This window comes from Ailuropoda melanoleuca, chromosome 4 (assembly GCF_002007445.2).
Source record: "Ailuropoda melanoleuca isolate Jingjing chromosome 4, ASM200744v2, whole genome shotgun sequence".
Lineage (NCBI taxonomy): Eukaryota > Metazoa > Chordata > Mammalia > Carnivora > Ursidae > Ailuropoda > Ailuropoda melanoleuca.
In genome coordinates, this window is record NC_048221.1 from 55,355,717 (window position 1) to 55,383,242 (window position 27,526).

The 27,526-nt window shown below is 44.3% G+C and overlaps 1 protein-coding gene across 1 annotated transcript; it reads left to right on the forward strand.

Annotated features, from left to right (window-relative positions):
* On the forward strand, positions 1 to 27,149 carry RPN1 (ribophorin I). The gene is made up of 10 exons (XM_002917637.4): positions 1 to 331; positions 4,649 to 4,713; positions 8,373 to 8,679; positions 13,926 to 14,135; positions 15,472 to 15,664; positions 20,336 to 20,435; positions 21,623 to 21,761; positions 21,952 to 22,071; positions 25,196 to 25,441; positions 26,538 to 27,149. Exons 1-10 carry the CDS (start codon positions 71 to 73, stop codon positions 26,718 to 26,720), a joined length of 1,824 nt encoding a protein of 607 aa, XP_002917683.2. The 5' UTR covers positions 1 to 70; the 3' UTR covers positions 26,721 to 27,149.
* Positions 27,150 to 27,526: the final 377 nt, after the last annotated feature.

The window sequence follows — 27,526 nt, forward strand, 5'->3', positions numbered from 1 at the left end:
GGCTGCAGAGTGGCCGGAGGCGGGGCGGCGGCGGCGTTCGGCGAGGCCAGCGGCTCAGCTCGTCCTGGTCATGGAGGCGCCCATCGCCCGCCAGCTTCTGCTCCTGCTGCTCGGGGCCTGGGCCCCGGCGCCCGGCAGCGCCTCCCCGGAGGCACCGCTGCTGGTCAACGAGGACGTGAAGCGCACGGTGGACCTCAGCAGTCACCTGGCTAAGGTGACGGCCGAGGTGGTCCTGGCACACCCGGGCGGCGGCTCCACGTCCCGCGCAACCTCCTTCCTCCTGGCCCTGGAGCCCGAGCTCGAGGCCCGGCTGGCGCACCTCGGCGTGCAGGTGAGTGCGGGTGAGCGGCGGGGGTCGGCGCGCGCCAGCCCGGCAGTCTCGGTGGACACGTCAGCGTAAGTCTGCTGGAGAGAGGCCGCCGCCCACGTGAGCAGCCTTCTGATCGCAGCCCCTACTCCTCCGAGGGGGCTCCTCCTGGGCGGGCGGGCAGTACCCGCGCTGGCCTCCGGCGGAGCGGGCTCCCCTTGCCCCCCCTGCCCGGGGAAACTAGGGGAGTGGCCGCCTCTGCGAAGGGCCTAGCGGGGCGCGGGTGTGCACCAAACTTTGATTTCCCACGACTTGACGCAGGAGTCCAACCGGAGGACGAAGAAATGAGCTCAAAGATGAATATCATTCCATTAATTCAGTGTCTGCCCCATAGTAGGTGCTCTTTCTAGCCTTTGTCCAATACAATCAGAAATGTAACATTGTGTATTTTCTAGTTTGTAATTTGAAACCGTTGTTAGTGTGATATACTTAAGGTTGCTAATGAACGCTTTTTAAATTTTGTTCCTTTCCTTAAAGTTAGCTTAAGAAGTAATGTAGGTAATAAAACCTCTCTTAAACTACAGAAAGGTCAAGACTGATTCACTCCCTTCCCCCTACCGTTTCTTGTTCTTGCACTTCATCAGTATATGGCTTGGAAGTTTGCTTTTTGTACTTCCCCAGCATTTCAATGAACACTTCTACACCTCTCAAGGAAAGAAAATGTGGGTTTGCATATTCACAGGTTTGCTTTTTATTACTATTTTCATTAAGCAAAGTCCATTAAGTGATTACCCAATTATTTGTTGAGGGAGAGTAGTCATTACAGTGTCATATTCCTTCTAAGTACACCTTACTCTCTGACTGAATCTGGCTATAAAGCTGGGTTTATGGAGATTACACTTCTGAAAGGATTCCTCTTCCTTTTCATGCCTTGTCCGTGATGGAATGCACAGCTTTACTCAAAGGTTTGTGTAAAGGTGGATCAAAACTTCCTTTTAATGCGTGCTGCCACCTTTCAGTGTTTTGAATGTTAAATCCCATTCTTTTTTTTTTTTTTTAAAAGATTTTTTATTTATTTGACAGAGACAGCCAGCGAGAGAGGGAACACAAGCAGGGGGAATGGGAGAGGAAGAAGCAGGCTCATAGCAGAAGAGCCCGATGTGGGGCTCGATCCCAGAACACCGGGACCACGCCCTGAGCCGAAGGCAGATGCCCAACCGCTGTGCCACCCAGGTGCCCCTAAATCCCATTCTTTTATAAAAACTAGTTCTGGGGCGTCTGGTGGCTCAGTCGGTTGCGTGTCTGCCTTCAGCTCAGGTCCTGATCCCAGGGTCCTGGGATCGAGCCCCGTGTCAGGCTCCCTGCTCAGAGGAGACTCTGCTTCTCCCTCTCCCTCTGCCTGCTGCTCCCTTTGCTTGTGCTCTCTCCCTCTCTCTCTGTCAAAAAAATAAATAAAATCTTGGGGCACCTGGGTGGTGCAGTCGTTAAGTGTCTGCGTTCAGTTCAGGGCGTGATCCCGGCGTTCTGGGATGGAGCCCCACATCAGGCTCCTCCGCTATGAGCCTGCTTCTTCCTTTCCCACTCCCCCCGCTTGTGTTCCCTCTCTCGCTGGCTGCCTCTGTCTTTGTCAAATAAATAAATAAAATCTTTAAAAAAAAAATGAAATCTTAAAAAAAACCATACAAATGAAAAACTAGTCCTGATGTATTGAAGTTGCCACAGTTAAACAAGACAGCAGGAGAAGCTATCTGCCATCATGCTGGAGAATGCTAGATTACTGCAGACATGTCCTGTTGGCAATCTGCTTTGTTTTGGGTCTTGTGGTAGGTTTTTAAGTATATTCTCTTCAACCCTTATAATGGCCCTTTGGGGTATAGGCTTACTGGAGGTGAGGAGTGCAGTCTAGGAGTTAAGTTGTTTAAACCTCCTGTGTCAGCTCTTAGAGTAATGAGTGAATCGAGGCTTAGGTTAGTTTCAGACCGTGTGTGCTCTTCACTGTACCTCATTGCCTGTTTTGGCCTAGATGGCTTGAGGTAGGGTTGTGTTGGGATGTAAGACCTGCAGCCGCATCACCAGATTTATTAAAAACAATTTGTTAATTTCATAGTCCTAGAGAGAGACGGGTTAAATGGATATATGTGCTCCTTTACACCCCTTTCCCAATGGGAAATGTAACTGGATGTTAGCCTTAGCAAAGAGGGTGTGTATTTTTCAGTAGTTGACTTGGAGGCCTTGATAAGGTTGCTAGAAGTTTTTTTCAGTGGATTTATCTTTAGCCTTCCATGTAGAATTTTAGGAACTGGTTAGAAGGAACAATGGTGATCTCTTAAATTTTTTTTTTTTGAAGATTTTTATTTATTTATTAGAGAAAGCACGAGCCGGGGGAGGGGCAGAGGGAGAAGGAGACTCCCCACTGAGCGGAGAATCCCAGGACCCTGGGATCATGACCTGAGCCAAAGGCGGGNTAACAAAACTTTCTGTAATTGTTACTGCTGAATCAAAATACATGCAAAATTCCAAGGATTTTTTTTTTTAAAGATTTTATTTATTTATTCGACAGAGAATAGAGACAGCCAGCGAGAGAGGGAACACAAGCAGGGGGAGTGGGAGAGGAAGAAGCAGGCTCATAGCTGAGGAGCCTGACGTGGGGCTCGATCCCACAACGCCGGGATCACGCCCTGAGCCGAAGGCAGACGCTTAACCGCTGTGCCACCCAGGCGCCCCACCACAATGATGATTTCTGATGAGGATCTAGTGGTTGCTTATCTTCTTACTACCAAGGATCCATGTTAGTATTTTTCCTCTCCTGTGGATCCTGTATTTGAAATCTTTAGTCTCTCTGATCTTTTATTGATACCTCTTAGTAAGACAAATCAACACGTAACTGAATGGTGATAAGCACGAGTATACTAGAATGTTACCATTGTACCAGATTCCAGTCAAAGTGAGGAAGCTTGTTTTTATTAGTCTGTGCAGCTATATTGAGGGTGATTGTATGATTACTTTTAGGCATTTTATTTATTTTTATTTAAAAAATTTTTTAAAAGATTTTATTATTTGAGAGAAGGAGAGAGAAACGGAGGGAGGGAGTGCAAGCCAGGGGGAGGAGCATAGGGAGAGGGACAAACAGACTCCCTGCTAAGTGCAGAGCCCAATGTGGGGCTTAGTCCCACGATCCTGAGATTATGACCTGAGCCAAAACCAAGAGAAACCAAGAGTCTGATGCTTCACCAACTGAGCTACCCAGGTGCCCCTAAAGATTTTTTTAAGAATTTTATTTTTAGGGGCGCCTGGGTGGCACAGCGGTTAAGCGTCTGCCTTCGGCTCAGGGCGTGATCCCGGCGTTATGGGATCGAGCCCCACGTCAGGCTCCTCTGCTGTGAGCCTGCTTCTTCCTCTCCCACTCCCCCTGCTTGTGTTCCCCTCTCTCGCTGGCTGTCTCTATCTCTGTCGAATAAATAAATAAAATCTTAAAAAAAAAAAAAAAAAAAAAAGAATTTTATTTTTAAGTAAGCTACGCCCAACATGGGGCTCGAACTGAAATCCTGAGATCAAGAGTTGCATGCTCCACCGACTGAACCAGCCAGGTGCCCACTTTTAGGCATTTTAAAATATTAAAAATAGCTTTTTCCTCATTATAGTTCTGTGTGCCCTATTGGGAACAAGTGCTTCAGTCCAAAAAGTAGTTTAATTTTTTTTTCTTCCCCTAGCAGAGTTTGGATTGGCAAAGAGATCAGCAGTGTGTATTAGGTTTTCCTCACATTCTTCTCCACCATCTCATGATTCAGGGTGTTTGCTCTTTCTCAGATAGACCCTGCAGCCTGCTGAAGTGAACATTCTCTTCGTGGTTACACATCCTTTTGCAGTGAAGGATGAGAATAAGGGAGTGTGACAAGCAGTGGCTGTTGGACTTATGCCACTGTTAATGTTCATGCAAGTAGAACCAATTTTGGCCACGTGGGAGACTTTTCTATCACAACAGTAAATAATACTAGTTATTTTCTTTGCAACTGTGTATGTGAATGTAAATGGAGAAGAAAACATCACCTTTGTATTGGGAAATGTAAAGTGTAAGTGTAGTTTTTATTTATATGTGTGTGTTTGGTCATTCAGGAGAATGTTGTGTATTTATAGAGCTTAGTATACAACTAATTCAGCGCAGAAGTAAGTCTGTGACAATGTTCTTATGTTTCGTATGGAAAAAAAAATTGTTACCAGAGATTGTCTTTAAAAAGTTCTTGTAGTTTGAGTACTTTACTGTGGACATTCTAAGGCAGTTGGCTAACTGTTGACTCAAATTTAGAGGCTGAAAGACATAATAGCCCTTTTGTCCTGTTACAGGTGAAGGGAGAAGATGAGGAAGAGAACAATTTGGAAGTACGAGAAACCAAAATTAAGGGTAAAAGGTAAGCAACCAAATAGTCAGAATAGCTGTATCCTGCCTTTTCTTGTTACAGGTTACCCCATTGGTTGGAATCGTAAGGTAGGAGAGTTGCTGAGGAAGTACCTGGTGTTTTAGAGGCTGTTTCAGTTAATATAGCGTGTTGTAAGTAAGCAACAGGCTGTAATGTATTCTGACCCATTTATGTCTTTTCTGATTACTAATGCTAAAATTGCCCCTAATGGTGGCAGTTTGTTTTACAGGAAGGTAGTTGCTTTCCATACCAGGTCAGGTCGGCTAATGTATGTGGGGACAGGGATCCCCAAACAGTGGATGGAGAACCAGTATGTGAGAACTCCAAGCTGTTTGTCTCCGTAAATAGCCTCCCATCTGTTGTTGGCTACCTTCCTCTTTCCAAAGGGCAGAAACTCTACCCCTCTCACCTCCTTTTGAGCCGTCAGCGCATTGATGTGATGCTTCCTTGCGGGAGTTAGACCTAGCTCTCTGAAGGCTGGGGTCGGACTTGCCTTGTTCTCTGCTTTAACCTCAGCACCTAGCATGGGGCCTGGCACTTACTAGTTATTGTAAAACACTTTGTTAAAGATATTTTCTAGAATGCATAAAAAGCAGGAAGAATTGTATAAAGAATCCACATATATTGCATCACCCAGCTTCAACAGGTATCCGTATTTTGCATGGTATTATTATTTATTTGCATTGAAATATTTGTTGAATGAGTGATGTGGGAGGAAGAAATGTTTTTAGCCTCATGATTCTTGAGGAGGGAATAGTCGTGTCCTGCCCCTACCCCGCCCAGGACATTTGGCACTGTTGGAGACATTTTAGGTTATAGCTGAGGCCAGGGATGCCCCAATACATCCTCCAGTGCCCAGGACAGGTCCCTCCTTCCAGCGAAGAATGACCCCACTCACAAATGTCAGCAGTGCCAAGGTTAAAAAAAATCCCGTTTGCTAAGGCAGAGTTAGCTTATGCTGTAGTTTATCATAAAAAGAAATAAAATATTTGACCCTTGACCAGCAAACCTTTGAGCCTTATAGGTGCCAGTCCCCACGTGATTCAGAAAGTGTTAAATTTGGTCTTCCTGCTTGGCAGAGTTTGTTTTGTTTGCTTGGCAAAGTTTAAAAAAATTTTTTCTCATTAGTTTTGAGTTTTTAAAAAATGAGAATATGACATAATAATTATTGTTTTCTTTATGCATATGCCCCAAATACATAATTTTATGCAAGTGTATAAATGGGATAATTTCATATTTATTAATGTCTGTATAAAGCTTAACGGCAACATTAAACAAGTAATTTATCCTGCAATCCTAATATGACAACTTACAGGTCTTTGTTCTGATCCATGAAAAAATCTGGTCCTTAGACACCAGTATAGTCACCTCTGTGTTGTCTGCCTAGCCTTTTATCAATCAGAAGCCTTCATTAGCTGCTGTTTCCGAGTTGTAATGAGAATTGATTTTTTTTTCAGTTTTATTTATTTATTTTAGAGAGAGAGTTTGCTCAAGTGAGCGGGAGCGGGGAGGGCAGAGGGAGAGGTAGAGAGACTCTCAAGCAGACTCCACGCTGAGCACGAAGCCCTATGTGGGGCTTGGGGCTTGATATCATAACCCTGAGATCACGACTTGAGCCAAAACCAAGAGCTGGATGCTTAACTGGCTGCCTCCCAGGCGCCGTGAGAATTGATCTATCTATCTTTCTTTCTTTCTTTTTTTTTTAAAGATTGATTATTTTCTGGACGCCTGGGTGGCTCAGTTGGTTAAGTGTCTGCCTTCGGCTGAGGTCACAATCCCATGGTCCTGAGATCGAGTCCCACATTGGACTCCTTGCTTGGCGGGGAGTCTGCTTCTCCCTCTGCCTGCTGCTCCCCCTGCTTGTGCACTCCCTCTTTCTCTCTCTGGCAAATAAATAAAGTCTTAAAAAAAAAAAAAGATTGATTATTCTAGAGAGAGTGCTGGGGGGAGGGGCAGAGAGAAAGAGAGAGAGAATCCCAAGTATACTCCATGCTGAGCATGGAGCCTGATGCGGGCCTCAATCCCAGGAGCCTGAGATCACGACCTGAGCTGAAACTAAGTCGGTCATTTAACCGGCTGAGCTACCCAGGTGCCCCTGAGAATTGATATTTCTAATGATCACCTGGAACACTGAAATGTTGTTAAAGTGAGATTTAATTATGCTGGGACATTTCATGTGAAAATTAAGGTGGGGTTGTGTCATACTTTGTTGATAGGCTAGAGGGAGAAAGAGATTAAGGGGTTAATTAGGAAGGGATGTAATAATCTTGGCAAGGGAGAATTGTTTGAACTGAGGGGGCAGCAATGGAAAGCCAGGAAGGGATGAATTTGAGAGACATTCTACCAGACATTAGGGATGGAGTAGAGCAAGGCATCTGAACATGCTGGAGCGTTTTGGTTTAGAAGTAGTCAGATGGTAGTAGTATTAAAAGAGTAAGGAATTGGGATTATGAATGATACTGGGTATTTTGGGTGGTCAGTGGAGCTGTCTAGTGAACATCTGAAAATAGGAGTGTCACGCTCAAGGGCAGAGCATGGGATGAGAAGCAGATCTGGAACTTGAAGCCCGGAATTGGTCAAGGCCATCCTGGGAGAAGGTGTAGGGCTTACTGTATTTTAAGTAGGTACTTCAGAGTGGTGATAGGTGTGTGACGGCGTGACTGACGAAGACATGGCAAGGTTAGAGTTCCGTAAAGCCGTATCAGGAAAAGTGATCTGTGTTCTGCCCTCGGAGGACAAATTCCAAGGAATCATGTTAAATGCCTTTAATTTTCCACTCACCGTTTCTGGGCCTACCAAAAGTGATCTTCTGGCTTAGAAAACTCACATTCATTTTTGAGTTGATATCCTATGGATTTTAGTAGTTTCCAGGCCATCTCTTTTTCTTTAAAATGCTAGTAGCTTTATTTTTGTAAATTATGAGATTGATACAAGTTCATAAAACAAATTGGAAAAAATAACAAAATGAAGCTTATTTTCCTCTCGGAGACAGTTACCATCAACAGTTTAGAAACATTCATTGGAATACTTTTCTTCACATACACTTGTATGTATTTATTTTTTAAGATAGAATCGTACTGTGCCATTTGTAAACATTTATTTACATCGTACATGGACATGCTTAATATCTGTAAAATCCAAACATCTTTTTTAGTGGCTGCCAGTTTTCCACTGTGTGGCTCTGCTGGAATGCTTTTAACCATTATCCTGTTGTTGGGCCCTGTTGGACCTTTACGTTTCATGCTCTTTCCCCCCCAGACTTATTTATTTTAGAGAGGGAGAGAGCAGGGTGGGGGCAGAGGGGAGGGAGAGAGAAAATCTGAAGCAGACTCCCTGCCGAGCACAGAGCACAGAGCCGGATACAGGGCTCAGTCTCATGAACCTGAGAGCACGACCTGAGCTGGAACTAAGAGTCTGACGTTCAGCCAACTGAGCCACCCAGGCACCGCTGTACTCTTTTATTATTATAAACAACTGTGAAATGAATACCTAGACATCTGTCTTAAAAGGTTTAAATTAATAGGTTAAAGGTGATCTCTTAAAGGGAACTGCTTTTGTCTTGGGTACAAAATGTTGCTGTGACTTTGAGTTGCTACTTCTGTTTTCAGTTCCCTTCATGTCTTAATTTTCTTGCCTTGTTCTTTCTCCAGTGGGAGATTCTTCACAGTCAAGCTCCCAGTTGCTCTCGATCCTGGGGCCAAGGTTTCAGTCATTGTGGAAACAGTCTATACCCACGTGCTTCAGCCGTATCCAACCCAGATCACCCAGTCAGAGAAACAGTTTGTCGTGTTTGAGGGGAACCATTATTTCTACTCTCCCTATCCAACGAAGACACAGACGATGCGTGTGAAGCTTGCCTCCCGAAATGTAGAGAGCTACACCAAGTTGGGCAACCCCACGCGCTCTGAGGACCTCCTAGATTATGGACCTTTCAGAGACATCCCTGCTTATAGTCAGGTAGGCTCGTGTGGAGTCCAGTCTGTCCCTGCCTACTTCAGAGGCTGTCTTCTGGAGCGACTACTAGTGGACGGACTTGGTGGTGTGAGATGGGTGTAAATCTGGTCATTTTTAAGATCATTCCCAGATATTCTTACCTGCTGTGAAATGACTCCGTGGGGGTCAGCTTTCTTATTTTGGGAGTACAGCTAGAGGCTGGGAGGTGTAGGAAGATTTTTAAGAAGGGCTCTGATAAGGAAAAACATGGCAGATGGATTTTTGAAGCAGTGACACACGAGCTGAGTTGAATTATTGCATCAGCATTCAGGACTTCTCAAAGCCTAATATTAGCCAGTGACAGTGATAACTGGGGATTGCAGAGGTCTCTGAGGGAGCCCCACAAACAGCAATCCTCTTCCCCCTTCCCAGATTCTGACACACTGAGAAACAAAAGTATTGAGGTAGGTAGGAAGTGGAAAAATGTGTAGCTTTATCACAGGTAAAGCCTAGGTTGAAGGAGATAGAGTTATCTGCAGGTACTGCGGGAGGTTTCCTAATATGGAACCCCAAATTGGGACAGAAGTGTCCATGCGAATAAGGTGGGCCAGGGCAAGCCTCTCCACGTGGAAGTCTTCTGGCAGATGAAGTGAGATCTCAAACTGCCTGCGGGCAAGTATGCCAGATGGAGAAGAGGAGCTGGGCAGAGCATGCCTCTCCACTCTTCTCCAGTTTACTCTTACTTGGGGGATACTGGTCCTCTGGATGAAAAGGCTCAGAGTCTTATACTAACAGAACTCCCATCATATGAAATAAAATGTGAGCCCAGAGGCATTAACTTTTTAAATGTAAGCAAGGTGGAGGAGAAGGGGGTTAGGGAAGGGAAGACCAACTTGCTGACCCACCATCTTATTTCCTAGGCTCTGTAGATAGTGTATTAAATAAAATCATTTCATTGAATCAGAGTTAAAAATGTAGTTAAAAAATTTTTTTTTATTCTGTAGCTATAGACAAGAAAACAGAATCAGTGAAATTAAATTACTCCTCTAGGAGTAGATTACAAATAAATTAATTTCTAGGGAAGATGGGCAAGTTGTATGTAGCATAATTCTAGCAAATATACTCACATTAAAAAAGAATAATAAAAAATAAGGAGGTAGCATTTGGAGGGTTGGAGTGGGGTTGGGGGAGAAGGGATCAAGGCATTGTGGGTAAAGGCCCGGAGATGGGAGACCAGGTGCTGTGGTGTCTGGGGCGCTGCTGGGGTAGTAAAATTGGCTGCCTCGCTGATCCTAGGAGTTGGGCCTTAAACTTAGAGGGAGCAGTCAAGGCTTAAAAAAGACTATTGTTGCGGAAAAGTTCAAACATATATACAGAAGTATAGAGAGTAGTGTAATAACTTCCCATACGCCCATCACTTCGACTCTGTGGGTATCAGAATATTACCACACTTATCAGCACTCTTTTTTTTTTCTCGCTATAATATTTTAAAGCAAATCTTAATCGTGTCATTTTAGCCTATGTCCTTGATTATCATCTCTGAGATACGTGGATATTTAAGACTTCTATGCATCTCTGTGTTTAGAACATATGTCACTGAGGATGTACAGTCAAGATATTTGTTCTGATGTCACTTGAAATAATTGTTTCTGTTTTCTCAGTGTCTCAGATGTCAGTTTGACATAGTTAGGGCTGTTCATTTTTGGTCATTTTCCACTATAAACAATTTCTTTAAATTGATACAATTTTTTGAAATGAAAACAGCCAGAATTATATAACAAGGTATATTCAGAGAACTCTTGCTTCCACTTCTCCCTTCTGTCTGTTCTTGGTGACCATTTATGTTAGCTTTTGGTTTATCTTTCTAATGTTTTTTTCTATAAATATATGCAGATTATAGTAAATTTATATTCCCCCATTTCTCAAAAAGTAACACCCTGTGTATACTGTGGCCTCATGGGTTTTGGTGGGGGAGTGAGAGTGGCCCCCAGTGATTCCTAATGATGCAGAGAGCCCTGGGGGCTCATGCCTCTGTGCAGCTGAGGGACTGGTTGCTCTCTGAGTTGTGTTTCCTCTCTGAGTTGTGTATTTCTTTTCCTTATTTAAAACTGAATGATTCAGTTCATGTTGGGGACAGAGATTTGTTTGTCTCCTACATAGGCTTCTAAATTTTGAATATTTTGGATTTTGGACTTTCTCCATTTTAAATTAATAAAATGCTCATGAGAGACTATTTGGCAAATACAGAGGAAAATTTGATGCCATTTGACATCCACTTTTGCTTAGTAGTACCTGAGTCATTTCTTTCTAAGCATAGGGGCTTTTTAATGTGGAAGTTATGTGGTGTATAAAGTATTGCATGATACTTTTACCACTTAGAGTAGTCTCTGAACATTTTACATTACCTTTGTAAACCATTTTTAATAGCCATTTAAGATCCTATAATATGATGTCTTATAGCTTATTTGCCAAGTTTCCTGTGTTGGACAGTTAACTTTTTTTCTGTAACACTCTAGTGGTCATCTCTTTACAGCTCTGTACTTTTTATATAGTTTCAGAGTAGATTTTCTTTTCTTTTTTATAAATTAAGTTTGACCTTAGTTCCAGTTAGTTAACGTACGGTGTAATATTAGTTCCAGGTGTACAGTATAGTGATTCAGCACGTCCATACATCACTCAGTCAGTGCTCATCACAGCAAGTGCCCTTCTTAATCCCCATCGCCTGCTTCACCCATTCCCCCACCCACCTCCCTCTGGTAGCCATCAGTGTGTTCTGTTTTTTCTCTATAGTTAAGAGTGTGTTTCTTGATATTTCTCTCTCTGTCACTCACTCTCTGTCTCTCCATATATATACATATTGTTTGCTTGTTTGTTTCTTAAGTTCCACATATGAGTGAAATCATCTGTTTGTGTTTGTCTGACTGATTTCACTTAGCATTATACTGTTTAGCTCTGTCCATGTTGTTGCGAGTGGTAAGATTCCATTCTTTTTAAATGGCTGAATAATATTCCAGTGTGTGTGTGCGTGTGGGTGTGTATATATGTATATTATATGTACCACATCTTTATCCATTCATCAGTTGCTGGGCACTTGGGCTGCTTCCATATCTTGGCTATTGTAAATAATGCTGCTATAAACATAGGGGTGCATGTATCCCTTTGAATTCATGTTTTCGTATTCTTTGGGCAAATACCCAGTAGTGGGATTGCTGGAGGTACGGTAGTTCTATTTTTAACTCTTTGAGGAACCTCCATGCTGTTTTCCACAGTGGCTGCGCCAGTTTGCATTCCCACCCACAGTGCGTGAGGGTTCCTTTCTCTCCACATCCTCACCCACACCTGTTGTTCCTTGTGTTGTTGATTTTAACTGTTCTGACAGGTGTGGGGTGATACCACGTTGTGGTTGTGATCTGCATCTCCTTGATGATAAGTGATGATGAGCATCTTTTCATGTGTCGGCCATAGGAGAGATTTTCGGAAGTAAAAGTTTTCACATCCATGCATATGAGCATTAAAAATCTCTTGATGTGGGGCGCCCGGATGGCTCAGTCAATTGAGCAGCTGCCTTCGGCTCAGGTTGTGGTCCCGGGGTCCTGGGAATGAACCCCGCATCGGGCTCACGGGGAGCCTGCTTTTCCCTCTCCCGCTCCCCCTGTTTGTGCTCTCTCTCTCTCTGTCAAATAAATAAAATATTAAAAAAAAAAACCTCATGATGTGGGGGTGCCCGGGTGGTTCAGTTGGCTCAGCATTGGACTCTTGGTTTCTGCTCAGGTCATGGTCTCAGGGTCGCAAGATTGAACCCAGCTTTGAGCCCTGCCTGGGGCCCTGCGATCAGCAGGTAGTCTGCTTGGCATTCTCTCTCTTTCCCTCTGCCTCCCCACCCACACACGTGCCCTTACTGTCTTGCTCAAATAAGTAAATCTTTTAAAAAAATTAAAAATCTTTTGATATATATTGCCAAGTGGTTTTTCAAAAGATTTAGCCAATTTATTATGGCACTGGCAGTCAGAAACTGCTTGTTTCCTCGCACCCTTATCAATATCAGCATTAAATACTATCAAATATGATTATGGATGAAGTTGAACTTTTAAGAATCTACTCATAGAATGAGTGAATAGAGTAGCAGGAGCTATGAAAATTAATAAAATGTCCTTTTTCATGGACTTTTGGGGAAGAAGGGTGTTTTCCTGATCCTTCTGTCCTTTTAGATTCCATTTCTCAGGTTCCAGGTGTGTAGTCATAGAAGGGCACTTATATTACTTAGTGACTAGAAAGATGTAATACTAATTTAGGTGGTGAAGTTGGCAACGTGGAGGAATTTCCAGCGGTACCTCCATTAATTCTCAGGCCTCCCTGGGAGGCAGTAGTTACTGTGGAGGAGCGCGCAGCCAGGGTTAAAAGTTGAAGACCCGAAGACCTCGTATTGCCACTTAGATTTATTTATGACCTTGAATATGTTAACACTGCTGGGCCTCAGTGTTTTTAATTTGTAAAACAAGGTAAGTAGTACTTACCTCATTGTGTTGTTTTGAGGATTAAATGATCATGCATTTGTTTAGCGCTCATAGTGACTGACTCATATTTATGTTAGCTCCGTACATGTTAGCTGAACAAGTCTCTCTGCTGGGAACTTGTCTGGGTGAGTCTTCTTCTCCGTGTTAGAAAAAATCCAGTCGTGCTGTGAATCATCCTCAGTTTTGAGGTTATTTGCTAGCTCATTGGGGAGACAGTATGTGTTTATGAGATCATGTTTATACCTCGTCAGAATTTTTCTTTATTATAGTTGAAGATTTCATTCTCTTTCAAAACTGCAAAAATTATTCAAAAGGCAATTTAAAAAGCTCATTGTAGAAATTTTGAAAATAAAAACTACAAGGAGAAAGTAGGAACAATCTAAGAACGCTATTTCCTACTTGTTTTGCGATTTTCCTACATTGTATTTCAGGTTCTTTTTGGTTTTTTACTCCTATAGTGGCTGTAAGATAAGTGGCATGTAGAAGTTTTTGTTTTTAAAATACAAATGATACTTATGTTGGAACCTAAAACAATTTTGTGTAGCCTGTTTTTCCATTTAGTAATACATCATAAATATTTATTTCTATATGCCATTAACAAGTCCTAGTAAGCGTCATTTTAGAATATAGTGTGCATTGGATACACCATAATTGATCATTCTGTTGCTGATGTATGGATTATCTCCACTGTATTTGAAACTAATGCTGATACATCTGTCACCCAAACTTGGAACTACTTGTTTCCTTTCTCTCCAGGATACTTTTAAAGTACATTATGAGAACAACAGCCCTTTCCTGACCATCACCAGCATGACCCGAGTCATTGAGGTTTCTCACTGGGGTAACATTGCCGTGGAAGAGAATGTGGACTTGAAGCACACAGGGGCTGTGCTGAAGGGACCCTTTTCACGCTACGATTACCAGAGACAGCCAGATAGTGGAATAGCCTCCATCCGCTCATTTAAGGTACGGGGTGTACAACGTGGACATTGGGAGAAACTATTGTTTTATTACATTTGCCCTTTGGCTTTTTGAAAGTACCTAAATATGGACCATTGTTTGGGATCGATTGGTGTTCAAGTAGTTCAGTTCACAGGGTTAGAACCAACGGAAAGAATCTGAAAAATGAAAAATGCCCCCATTTGTATGAATAGGCCATTTTTTCTTTTAAAAGAGATTTTATTTTTAAGTAATCCCTACACCCACTATGGGGCTCGAACTCGTAACGCTGAGATCAAGAGTCATGTGCTGTACCGACTAAGCCAGCCAGGTGCCCCAAAGTAGGCCATGTTTTTAAAAGAAAATTTAAATAATAGAGAAAGGAAGAACCATATCACCACCCAGAATTAGTATTGCTCATATTTTAATATTTCCTCTTTTATAATGCTCTTTTTAAAAGATATTTGATCATATTGTACATGACGTTTTATATATTTTTAGTCTTATAAATGAAATCTTGTATTTTCACGTATAGTCAAAAACTGAAAACATATTCAGTTGAAGACCCCCTTGGAAAACAGGTTGGGGCACTGGCCCCCTGCACAGTTGAAAATCTGCATATAACTTTTGACTCCCTGTTTTTTGGAAGCCGTGCTATTAACAGAAACGGTCCATTATCACACATTTGGTCTGTTGGGTGTATTATGTACTGTGTTCTTACAACAAAATAAGTTAGAGAAAAAAATGTTAAGAAAATCATAAGAGAAAGTACCTTGACAGTATTTACTGTATTTACCGAAAAAGATCCACGTATAAGTGGACCTATGCAGTTGAAACCCATGTTGTCCAAGGGTCATCTGTACTTCATGTTCTAGAAGGGCTCATTATGTGAATGAAGTGTCAGAGTTACTTCTTCCTGATGATGAAAATACTTTTACAGATTTGGAAGCTATAGTAAAAGAATATGAGGTGGAGAAACCGCTCCATAACCCTACCACCTGGCGATTTGATGGGATTTCTCCCATTTTTAGTTTCTCTGCCTGCAGAGTAACTTAGAGGTTATGTTTATCTTTGTATTAATCCTTCAGTATTCATAAAGGTGTTTATGATTGTCTTCATTATTTATTGTTTAGGAGAATTGGCATTTACCTACCATGATTGAGAAAATAGATGCAATATCTAGAGATTTTGAAGCCTTGGTGGGGAGATAGACTTCTTTTTAGGTTGTTCCCAGTTTGGGGACTGTTTTAATTAAATAGTGCCGTGGGGAGGCTCTTAGCACAGAAAGTCTTTTCTGTCTTTAGGATCGTCTCCTGTGAGTAAGTTTCTGGGGGCTTTAGAAGGCATGTTCCCTCTCTTGCAGACCATCCTCCCTGCTGCTGCCCAGGATGTTTACTACCGGGACGAGATAGGCAACGTTTCCACCAGCCACCTCCTTATTTTGGACGACTCTGTAGAGATGGAAATCCGGCCTCGCTTCCCTCTGTTTGGCGGGTGGAAGACCCATTACATCGTTGGCTACAACCTCCCAAGCTATGAGTACCTCTATAATTTGGGTCAGTCTTTAGTAGTTAGGGAGTAGAAAAGGGAGAGACTATCATTTTCTTTCATTTCTTGCATTTTTGTTTCTAGTGGTGGTGGTAGTGTGTGTGTGTGTGTGTGTGTGTGTGTGTGTGTTTTAACAATTGCCAGTCACTTTTGATGGGAGGAGAGTATTGTCATTTTTTGGAAGGCTGGGATATTAGGAACAACTTTTCATGGGTGGGGACAAATTACTATTGTAAAAGTATACATGTATTTGGTAGTCAGTTCAAACAGTCCAGTAAAAATCCTCTTTTTTTTTTTTTTTTAAAAGATTTTATTTATTTGACAGACAGCCAGCGAGAGAGGGAACACAAGCAGGGGGAGTGGGAGAGGAAGAAGCAGGCTCATAGCGGAGGAGCCTGATGCGGGGCTCGATCCCAGGGACCTGGGATCACGCCCTGAGCCGAAGGAAGACGCCCAACGGCTGAACCACCCAGGCGCCCCAGTAAAAATCCTCTTCTTACCCCCAGTTCCATTTTAAGATGGAACTGCTTCAATTCTTTTAATTTGAGGTATTTAAAAAGTAAAGAGAAAAACTCAGAGAATAATAAACACTTCTACACAAGCATCCAGAACTAATTATTATAATCATTTTGCCATATTTTTGTCAAGTCTTTTCTTTTTAAGATCTTTTAAATACAGGGGCGCCTGGGTGGCACAGCGGTTGAGCGTCTGCCTTCGGCTCAGGGCGTGATCCCGGCGTTATGGGATCGAGCCCCATGTCAGGCTCCTCTGCTATGAGCCTGCTTCTTCCTCTCCCACTCCCCGCTTGTGTTCCCTTTCTCGCTGGCTGTCTCTATCTCTGTCAAATAAATAAATAAGTAAAATCTTAAAAAAAAAAAAAAAAGATCTTTTAAATACAAAATTAAGGGTGCCTGGGTGGCTCGGTCAGTTAAGCGTCTGCCTTTGGCTCAGGTCATGATCCCAGGGTCTTGGGATTGAGTACCATGTGGGGCTCCCTGATCTGCGGGGAGTCTGCTTCTCCCTCTCCCTCTGGCCCTCCCCTGCTCATACTCTCTCTCAAATAAATAAATAAATAAAATCTTAAAAAAAAAAAATAGAGAAAACCACACAAACAAATGTATAGTTCAGTAAATGACTATAAGAACACCTCGTAACCACCACTCGCTCAGGCCAAGAAATTGAACTGAGCCAGCCAGCCAAAAGGCTCTCCATGTACCTCTTCCTTCCCCACAACAGTGGTTACCATCCCGACTTTCAGTAACTGCTTTCTTGACTTTGTTCAGTTTTATCACCCAAGTGTGTGTCTCTAGAATCTCTACTTTAGTTTTGTCCTTTTCCAAAAATTTGATGTCTTATGAGTCTTTATTAATCCATAGTTCACTCCTCTGTTGTTTTTTTTTTTCTTTCTTTTTAACAGTTTATCTATTGAAGTATGAGCCACTTGCAGTGTAGCCTATAGTCTGGATTTTGCTGACTCCTTACTCATAAAGTGCAATTCAGTGTATTTCCATGTCTTCTGTATTTCTTGCAGATTGAAAGCTGTTATCTTCCTTGCTGTGTTACGAAAGACGTTCTTGGACCAGCTTGTATCTTTTCTTTTCTTTTCTTTTTTTTCCTTTTTTTTTTTTTTTAAGATTTTATTTATCTGACAGAGCACGTTAGCAGGGGTAGCAGCAGGCTGAGGGCGAGGGAGAAGTAGGCTCCCCGCTAAGCAGGGAGCCTGACATGAGGCTTGATCCCAGGACCCTGGGATCACGACCTGAGCCAAAGGCAGATGCTTAACTGACTGTGCCACCCAGGTGCTCCCAGGTTGTATATTTTCAGTCCCAGACCTGGAATCAGCCGTTTCTCCTCAAAGCTCTAGTTTCTTCTTGTGGATGAACATGTTTTAAGACCACAGTCCGAGAACTAGGAATGCATATTGTTCTTAGTTTGGTCAGTATCTAGGCCTTTTCAGTTAACAGAGCTAGGTGTGTATAATGTCTATGTGTAAAAAGTTATGAATTTATATAGTTACTTAATAGTGTGAACTATAAGGATTTTGGTCCTATATTATATCTGTATCTAATTCCATATCGAGAGTCCTCATTCTGAAGGACAGAGGTGACAGAATTAGAGCATTCCACAGTTGTTTTATCCCACACCTAATACACAACAGTCTGAGAATAAAAATGGTCATACTGCCACTTCCAATATGATTACTGAAAAGAGTTTTGTTTATTTTTGGCATATCCTCTCCCCATTCTACCCCATTGTTTTGGTGTGCTGTGTGTATACTGTATATTGTCAGAACAAGTAGCCATTATAGAGCGTGCTCTCCCCACTTTTTAAAAAGATTTTATTTTGAGAGAGAGAGCAGGCATGAGCGGGGGGCAGAGACAGAGGGAAAGAGGGAGAAGCAGACTCCCCGAGGAGCAGGGAGCCCGACACAGGGCTCGATCCCAGGACCCCGAGATCACACCTGAGCCGAAGGCAGATGCTTAACCGCCTGAGCCACCCAGGCGCCCCGTGCCTCCCCCCTTTTAACTCCAGTCTTAGCTCTGTGGTAACTGTAGTTAACGCCCACCCCGTCAGTGTTTACATTGACAGCTCTAGTTATTTTAACGATCTGAATCTCATTCTCTAGTAGATTCCTTAGGAAGGGCTTGTGGGAATGAGGCCTCACATACTGATAGTTCATAACAGGTTGTGCCTTTTGTGCATATAAGCCATTTTGAGCATCACTGGCGCACATGTCTTTGAACATCTTAAATATGGTACTTTTTCTTGGTATAAAATGTCACTGTCGAGGTCTGATGATGATCTAACTTTTCCCCTTTATAAGTCTCCTCCCCCTCTAAGTCCTTTTATATAAATATTGAAAGGGATTCTTTCTTGAAAATCTAATACTTTTACTAGAACATGTTTTGGCAGTGGTTGTCATGTTGCTATTCTTGGGTCTGTATTATGTTTTTTCAACTTAGAGTTTTGAAACCTTTTTGTAAGTTTTCTCTGTCGAGGCTCCTCTTATTTCTGTGTTGAATCTTTGCCTGTTTTCTGTATTTGGCAGTTTCTCTTGAGTCTTTCCTTCATTGAAAACTTTGCTTTTTATTTCTACTTATTATAAGACATTACGTGTTGTATTCATTACTATTCCTTTTAGCTTTATCCTTCATTTCTAAAACAATTCTTTTATTTCTAAAATTTATTTCCTGAAATTTTTCCTGCATTCCATCACTTCTCTGAATTTCTATAATTCTGGTTTATATTGTTCTTTCATGACTTGTGTCATTTTTATAATACTTTTAGTTTGTTTTGAAATACTGGGAACAGTTTTTTTGTTTGATTTTTGGAGAGAGAGTGCATGGGTGGGGGCAGAGGGGGAGAGAGAATCTTAAGCAGATTCCACGCTCAGCATGGAGCCCGATGTGGGGCTTGATATCAGGACCCTGAGATCATGACCTGAGCTGACACCAAGAGTTGGACACGTAACCGACTGAGCCTCCCAGGTGCCCCACAGGAACCGTTTTAATCAGTTTTGTGGCATGAAATCCTGGCGCGTTTTTATTTTTTCTTGGGATGTTCTCTTTTTTTGTAACTTTTAAAAATATAACTTATCTAAGAGTGAGGGGCACCCTTTTTCTGTTGCTCATTTTTTTTTTAATTAAAAAAAAATGTTTTTTAAGTAGGCCCACACCCAGTGTGGGGCTCAAACTCACAATCCTGAGGTCAGGAGTTGCATTCTCTACCAACTGAGCCAGCCAGGCACCTCTCTGTTTTTTTTTTTTTTTTAAGATTTTATTTTTGTATAAGGGAGTGAGAGTGAACACGAGAGGGGGCGGGGTCAGAGGGAGAAGCCGGGGAGCCCGTGCAGGACTCAATCCTGGGACTCCGGCAGTCGCTCAACTAACAGAGCCACCCAGGTGCCCTGCTGTTCATTTTTAATGTGAGTTTTTAGGAGGAGGTATTGTAACTGACCAGTTCTCTGTTGAGTTAGGGTAGTGTTAAATATGGTGGCTTGCTTGTGGAGCCTGCTCTGGCTTGGTTTCCTGTAGCTCTGTTGTCCCTGTTACGCTTGATTTTGATTTTCCTCGGGCAGTTTTTCCTCCGCTTAGGGTACTGTCCTGGGAGGGGAGCTCTGATGGCTTTTCCAAGTTCTCAGGGACTAGACTGCTCTAGACTCACAGGTCCGTGGGCCTGTTTTGCTCGCCCACCATGTGGGGGCAGGGAAGGACTCCTTGGAGCTCCAGCCGCTTTCTACAGTTGGCCTGCCTCCTCCTCTCGTCAATGTGGTGGCCTCTTTGGGGCTCTTCTCTTTTCTTCTCAGGTCTGTCATTTGCCCTGTTGCCTCCCTCTGCTTTCTCCTTTACAGACACTAGTAATGTGCAGGTTGTGTGTTGGTGTTTTGTGACCCCCCCATTTGTTTTGGGGTTCGTGGAGATCTTGTTGTAAAAAACGTTTTGCGGGTTTTTGGTTTTGCTATCTAGTTGCTCTGTCTTTGTGTAAGAATTGGGGAAGACCCGTAAGTATGCTGTCAGCACCACCTCTGTCTCCCAGAATCTCCTATTCCGTTAACTTTAGGTAGCATCTCCGTATTCCTCTCCTTGTACGACGAGAGTGTTCATACCCTGTGCTTCCTCCTAGCTCCTGTGTCATTTTCTCTGTTTTTCACATCCCTGCACGTGTTTGTCTTTCTTCAGGTGACCAGTATGCACTGAAGATGAGGTTCGTGGACCATGTGTTTGATGAGCAAGTGATAGATTCTCTGACCGTGAAGATCATCTTGCCCGAAGGGGCCAAGTGAGTGTGACTGTTGCTTTCCTCCGCTTCCCATTTCTCTCGTACTGGCCTTGTGCTGCCTCAGGGGGAAGCCGTGTCCCGGCACATAGCTTTGACTGAGGTCTGCAGGGACTTTCTGACTGGAGTTCAAACAGAAAAGTTAGACTCAAATGAGGGCACAAGGTTTATTTATGAAATACATTCCCCAGACCGTGCGTCTCTGTGACAGGGGAAGCTTCCAAAGGGGGGGATGATCTGCAACAGGACAGAATGCCGAGTCAGGACAGCCAGGTGGCCCTTGTGCTGTGTTAATACAAAAAAGAAGAGCAATGGAACGGTGGCTCTATTTTATCCTGGGCTGGTCAGACCAGGTTCAGAAAGGGGCGTGCTGATGGTGTGTTAGGGTTCCGTGCTCATAAACAGTAATGCTGTCTTCGGCCAGTGTAAGCACAAAGGAGTGCGTTTGGAAGGGTAAGGCACTTCTTAGGAATTGGCAGCAACAGTTGCAGAGCCAGGGCATCTTTGGGAGTCCATTTGGTGGAAACCGACAGTTGTTCACGGGGGGCCTGCCCTTGGCATGAGTGATAAACGTGTGTCTTTGTGTCACTTCGCTCTAGGTTCACTTCAGAGTGGAGCGTCTGTTTGGCCTCTCTTGGTCACGTGCCCACTCTGGTCACCAGAAAGATCGGCACCTTGGTGGTTCCTCCAATGGAGGACATTCCATGGGGGATGGGGAGTTCTAGCAAAACTAGAAACTAGAGTGTGAGAACCTGGAGGATGGAGAGTGGATCTAGGTGGACAAAAATGGGACATGTCCTGCTTACCGTATAAAAGTTCTCAGTCATGTGGGGAGAAAGAACTTCTGGAGTAACTTCTCAGGGGCCTCTTCAAGTCCCCGAGGGGCCCTTGTTGGGTGGAGTGTGCAGTAGGCCTGTGTGGGCTGTGTGACTCCAGGGCTTGGCCAGTCCCAGTGAGCACTCGCAAGAACAAGATGCAGGGAGACGGTCGTTACCTCAGCAGGAGAGTGGTCTAACAGTCGGGTATTCCGGCAGGAGGTCTGGTGGTCCCTGGTGCCGGGAGGAGAGCAGAGTGGACTGTGAACTTAGTGACCCTAAAGGCCCCCTGAGCCTTAGAATTCTCCATCCTAAATGAAGCTCATTGGTCAGTGCAGTTGGTCTTAGGCTGTGTTTCGTTCTCCCTGCGTCCAGGCACATCCAAGTTGACAGTCCCTATGAAATCAGTCGGGCCCCGGATGAGCTGCACTACACTTACCTAGACACGTTTGGCCGCCCCGTGATCGTTGCCTATAAGAAAAACCTGGTGGAACAGCACATTCAGGACATCGTGGTGAGTAGCGCCACTGCTCTGCCTTTGGCGTCCTCCTCCCCAGAGTATGGGGTCCGGGGGGGCCAGGACCTGGCCTGTCTTTATCCTTCCCTGTTCGGGCTGGAGGGGTTTGAGCGCAGTCCCCTCTGGGGCCAGGCGTCTGAGTCCATGCAGACCCGTGCAGGCCGGTCACCCTCGCTCTCTGCCCTAGGTCCACTACACGTTCAACAGGGTGCTCATGCTGCAGGAGCCACTGCTGGTGGTGGCCGCTTTCTACATCTTGTTCTTCACCGTCATCGTCTACGTCAGGCTCGACTTCTCCATCACAAAGGTACCCCTTGGCTTTTTGCCTGCATTCGTTAGTCGTTTTGTGCCTTGATAATGTGTCTCGTTAGCTTTCCTGAGCACTGGGGCCCTCTCAACAAGCCCGAGCGGAACCCTGTTGCCCAGAAGCCTCTCCCCTGCCTATGGCTTCTGCTAACCCTTGCTGTTCTTGTTGCTGTGATCACAGAGCGTGTGGTGTTAACGTGAGGCAGGGTGCTGCTGGTGGGCAAGTACTGTGGGAACAGGGCAGCCCGCAGTGTGCGCTTCATGGTGGGGCTACCCTGAGGAGGGTGATGGGCAGAGAAATGGGGAAGGGCATTCAGCTGGAAGGAACGGTTTGTGCAACAGCAGGGGGGGCTGCAGTGGAACCCGTATGGAGCAGTATGGTACAGGCAGCAAAGGCGTAGATCCGGCTGGCTCCATAGACCAGTGAGGCTGCCTTGGCTGCCTCGGCTGCTGCTAGCAAGTCTTGTCATACAGAGGGGCTGAGTGTAGGTTTTGTTATGAGATAGTTCTACTTTGTAAGCTATAAATGCTGCTTTCCTTTTCTAATTTATTTTTTCAATTTTATTTTAAGTAGGCTCCACACCCAATGTGGGGCGTGAACTCATGACCCTGAGATTTGAGAGTCACATGCTCCACTGACTGAGCCAGCCAGGCGCCCCTGCTTTGTTTTTTTAAAACTTTTCTTTAAAATAATTCCACATATATGGAAACTTTGCAAGAATAGTAAAAATAAAGATTGTATACTCTTTGCTTAGACATAGCACTTAACATTTGGCCTCTCTCTTGATATGGAATTATTTTTCCTGGGCCGTTTGAGAGTAAGGTGTAGACGTCTATATCCTTCACCCCCTCGAGTACTAGAGCATGCGTGTAGCCTAGGGACAAGAGTATTCCCGTAACGTATCCACAGTAGGATGACCAAATTCGGGAGATGCTATGTCGCTGGAACGCTGTTAACCAGCATGCCGGCTGTGTTCAGATTTGGTGGCCTGTCCCAGTGACCGTAACACCTTTAGCAGTTGTTCATCCGCCAGAATCCAGCGGAGGATCGTGCATCCCATTCAGTTGTCATGCTTCCTTTGCCTCCTTTAATCTGGACCAGCTCCTCAGCCTTTCTTTGTCTTTAATGAACTTGACATATCTGACGTGTAGAGACCGGTTTTGTAGCATATTCCTTCACTTAGGTGTATCGTATGTTTCTGATTAAATTGAGATTATGCATTTTTGGCAAGAAGGCTGTAAAGTGGTGCCGTTTCTGCAGCGCATCCCATCAGGGTACCTGATGTCAGCTGGTCCCAGTGCTGGGGATGTTATTTGGCTAAGTTGATGTCTGCCTAATTTCTTCATGTTACAGTTATGGTTTTTCTCTTTGTAATTAATGTATGATTGTTTGAGGCTATATAAACACTCTCATATACATTCACCGATTAGTCCTAGCGTTTGGTATTGATTCTTGTCTGAATGTGTTAGGTGGTTGGCAAACTATGAATCCTTTTGTTGGCATTGTGCTGGAAGGAGAAGCTTCTCTTCCCGGTTGACTGGTTGGCTGGTGGTTACTTGTTGGGACTCCTGGCATCTTACCTTACTCTGTGGGCTACTGTCCACTGGTGCTACTTATTTTGATACGCAAATTATCCCAGATTTGTCTATTTTTGTTAAGTCTCGTCATTTTTTTCGAGCATTTCCTTATCGTTGGGCACAGCAGCATGTTTCAGGCATATTCTGAACTTTCTCCAGGCAGCCCTGGTTCCTTCAGTGTGGAAATGGTACCTCGAAAGCATGATCTGGGAGCTTTGTGTGATCATTGCTTTTGGGGTGTCTCTGCGTCTGGGTCGTTCGGCAGACAGAGCTAGGGGAGAGAGATATGGTGTTTATAGTAGCAGTTAACAGCGATGTCTCGCTCCGTCTGATGTCACAGGGTTCTTGCCGTCCTCTCTCATTCCACCGTTGTTCCTTCTCTCCTGGACCCCAGCATCAATATGTTTATTCGTTTGTTGAATTCTGTAAACACACAAATAGTTTCAGAATTGCTGTGCTCATGCCGCCAGAAGCACCAGACCTATCAGGTAGAGTCCCAAGATTGGTTAGCAGTTCTTTTTGTCTTTAGACTGAGAATATCTTGTCAAAGTACTGTGTTCCAAGGTAATTGGCTGAGTTTTCTTGTGTTAACTCATTTGAAATATAGGTAGGTTCATTTATTTCTGTTTGAATTTTATTGTAGTTTCTCCAACTGGCACTATTTAATTTTATTATGAATTTGTAAAACCCTGCCTTGTAGATAACCAGATTCATCAGTCTCTGGATAGCCTTCCTGATTTATTTTGCAGAAATAAGCAGTTATTTAATTCTTATTTCCTCCTCTTTCTTGCACAAAAGATAACACAAGTATGTATGTTTTGTCCTTTTTTTTTTTTAAACTAAATAGGTTATTAGAATTACTCATACCAGTTCATAAAGCTCTTCCTCATTATTTTCCTTTTTTGTATAGCTGCAGAGTACTCCATTAAATGAACCAGTCAGTTTATTCAGCCTCTTATGTATACATCTCCCTGTCTTAAACCTATGATAATTTATTGAGAAAAAAAAATTTGTGGGCCAAATCCACCATTTGCAGACCAGATTTGGCCTTTGAACTGAGAAGTTAGAACTTCTCAAGTAGACGTGTGACGAGAGAGAATTCTAGAAAGTACGTAGGGCCTTATCTAAAGGGTCATGAATGGCAGGATGAGGAGCTTGGGCTTTATCCTTTAGGCCCTGGGAAATTCTTGAAGGTTTTGAGGAGACATAATAAACGTCCTGGAAGCCTTCCCTGGCCTGCACTGAGATTTCTCTTCCCTTAGCACCTCACTTATCCCTTTCCTGGTGTATTCTAGCATTAATATCCTTTCTCCCATCCTCTCTCTGCCCTGCCGGGCTTTGACGTAAACGTCTACTTCATCTTCATGCCCCTAGTCCTACCCTTTGCTGAACTGGTCCAGGTTTAGTGTCAGCAAAGGTTTGATTCTCTGACTTTCCAGGAAGGTGGCTTTTCCTCTTTGCACAGCCAGTGGTGGGTACTCTTTGGGAGGTGAAGGTTGGAGCAGGCTCAGGCCTGGATGTTGTCACTCACGATGTCCCCCCAACAGGATCCAGCAGCGGAGGCCAGGATGAAGGTGGCTTGCATCACGGAGCAGGTCTTGACCCTGGTCAACAAGAGAATAGGTCTCTACCGTCACTTTGATGAGACCATCAATAGGTACAAGCAGTCGCGGGATGTGTCAACTCTCAACAGCGGCAAGAAGAGCCTGGAGACAGAGCACAAGGCCTTGACCAGTGAGATTGCATTGCTACAGTCCAGGCTGAAGACAGAGGGCTCTGACCTGTGCGACAAAGTAAGTGTCTGCCATCCTGGAGTCACTCGGCTCTTTGCCCTCCCTTGTCATGCCTTCAGGGATTGCCCCCACCTTCTAGAGTACCATGGGGCTGCTCTGGGTGGGTCACACGCCGGGCAGCTCTTGCTCCCTCCTGGCTTGTCCCGTGGTGCCAACCCTTATGGTGGAACAAGAATTTTAGGGGTCTTGGTTACGGGCTGGGTTGGAAAGCTCTGCTAGCCTACTTCATGTCACTGTCCACATGGGCAAGGCTTCAGGCTGCTCCTGTGTGCTAAGAAGATCCTAGGCTTAGAATCAGGTGTTTGATTCAGACTTTGTTAACGTGGGCAAGTTAGCTAACTTCCGTGCCTCCGTTTCTTCATGTCTCAGTACTTTCCTCACTGAGTTGTGAGTGCGAAATGAGTTAGTGCATGTAAAGTGCTGAGAACCCTGCCTGGGACCTGCTTTGTGAGTGAGTCCTTGTTACCTATAAAGAAAGAGGAGACCCCTTCCTCCCCAGAGGTGCCCCTCTGACGATCCCCGTCTCCACGTGCCACTCCTACGCTCCCTCTCCTTACCCTGTCATAGGACCTCCCTCTTTCTGCAACTCTCCTCTTCATGTGCCTGAGTATTAATTACCTGGTGGCTTTATGAAGGTCAGATGCCTCATCTATCTTGACTGCGGTTTTCCAGAACCCAGACTTGTGCTTAGCACTGCAGCTCACTCAGTGATTGTTGAATGTTGAATGATTATGACTGAAGTCCTCAGCCTCACACCCAGCTGGTGATAATAGGGGAGTCATTCAGTCTCTCTGCCACACCCCCGCCATTAGTCTTACCCAGCTGAGTCCCTGCACCTAATTTGGCCTAAATGTACCTCGAGGACCTGCTGTGTGCCCTGCACCGTGCTGGGGGATTGTCCAGATGTTCCCACTTGATCCTCAGTCCTGTACAGCTGAGGCCTGAGGTCAGAGCTTAAAGGAACAGAAAGGGGAGCTGGCATTTGAAGCCAGACCCTCTGCCCTGGGAGCTCCAGGGCCTGTAGGCATGGGAGGAGGTGGGCCCTGCTGAGTGTGGGTGGGAGGACCGCTCTCAAGCTCTGCCCTGCTCTTGCCAGGTGAGCGAGATGCAGAAGCTGGACGCGCAGGTCAAGGAGCTGGTGCTGAAGTCCGCGGTGGAAGCCGAGCGGCTGGTGGCCGGCAAGCTCAAGAAAGACACATACATTGAGAATGAGAAGCTCATCTCTGGAAAGCGGCAGGAGTTGGTCACCAAGATCGACCACATCCTAGATGCTCTGTAGCCCCTGACCGTTACCATCGGGGTGGGCCCAGGGTGCTGCACTTTCAGACGGCAGGTGGGGGGCACCAGGGGGAGGGCGACCATCAAGGCCGCTGTGTGCAGGCATCTGTATTTTACAAAAGGCCTTCAAGGAAGGGAAGACAGGTCCTGCCATAGGCAACACAAGCAGCTTAGTTTTTGTCTTTAAAGCGTTTTTGTTTTTGTTTTTTTTTAATTAAATCCCATTAAAACAAAGTATCTTTGTGTTTTGAACAAAGAAATTTTCAGTAGGTGATTGGTTTTGGTTTTTTCTGAAGCCTAGGATATCCTTTCAGCCCATAAACCCCTTGTTTTTTGCCCTTCTACTTCCCGATGTTTGGGTACTTTGCGAGTGTATGTTTGTTTTTTAAACGTGTGTGGCCAAATGAAAATAAAGCAGGGACTCTGAACATTTGTTTGTTCTGGTGACAGTCGCATCTCATAACGTACTAACTTTGAGGATAGTACTTTTATCGAGTGCTTTTTATTCATTAAGTAGTGGATTTGCTTCTTAGAGCAAGTTTGCATGGCAGGCATTGCCTCTGTTTTACACGTTAGAACACAGGCCATAGAGGTAAAGTGCGCTATGTAAGGTTGCCAGAGTAGTGGAACGAGGGCTCTGTTTTTGTTTTTTGTTTTTTTTAAAGATTTTATTTATTTGACAGAGACAGCCAGAGAGAGGGGGAACACACAGCAGGGGGAGTGGGAGAGGAAGAAGCAGTGTCCCAGCGGAGGAGCCTGATGTGGGGCCCGATCCCAGAACGCTGGGATCACGCCCTGAGCTGAAGG

Bases quoted from the DNA above. Each gene is read 5' to 3' on its own strand.
- RPN1 (XM_002917637.4), top strand. From the start codon at position 71: ATGGAGGCGCCCATCGCCCGCCAGCTTCTGCTCCTGCTGCTCGGGGCC. The intron at 8,680-13,925 runs GTAGGCTCGTGT...CTTTCTCTCCAG, and splicing joins ACATCCCTGCTTATAGTCAG to GATACTTTTAAAGTACATTA. The intron at 21,762-21,951 runs GTGAGTAGCGCC...TCTCTGCCCTAG, and splicing joins AGCACATTCAGGACATCGTG to GTCCACTACACGTTCAACAG.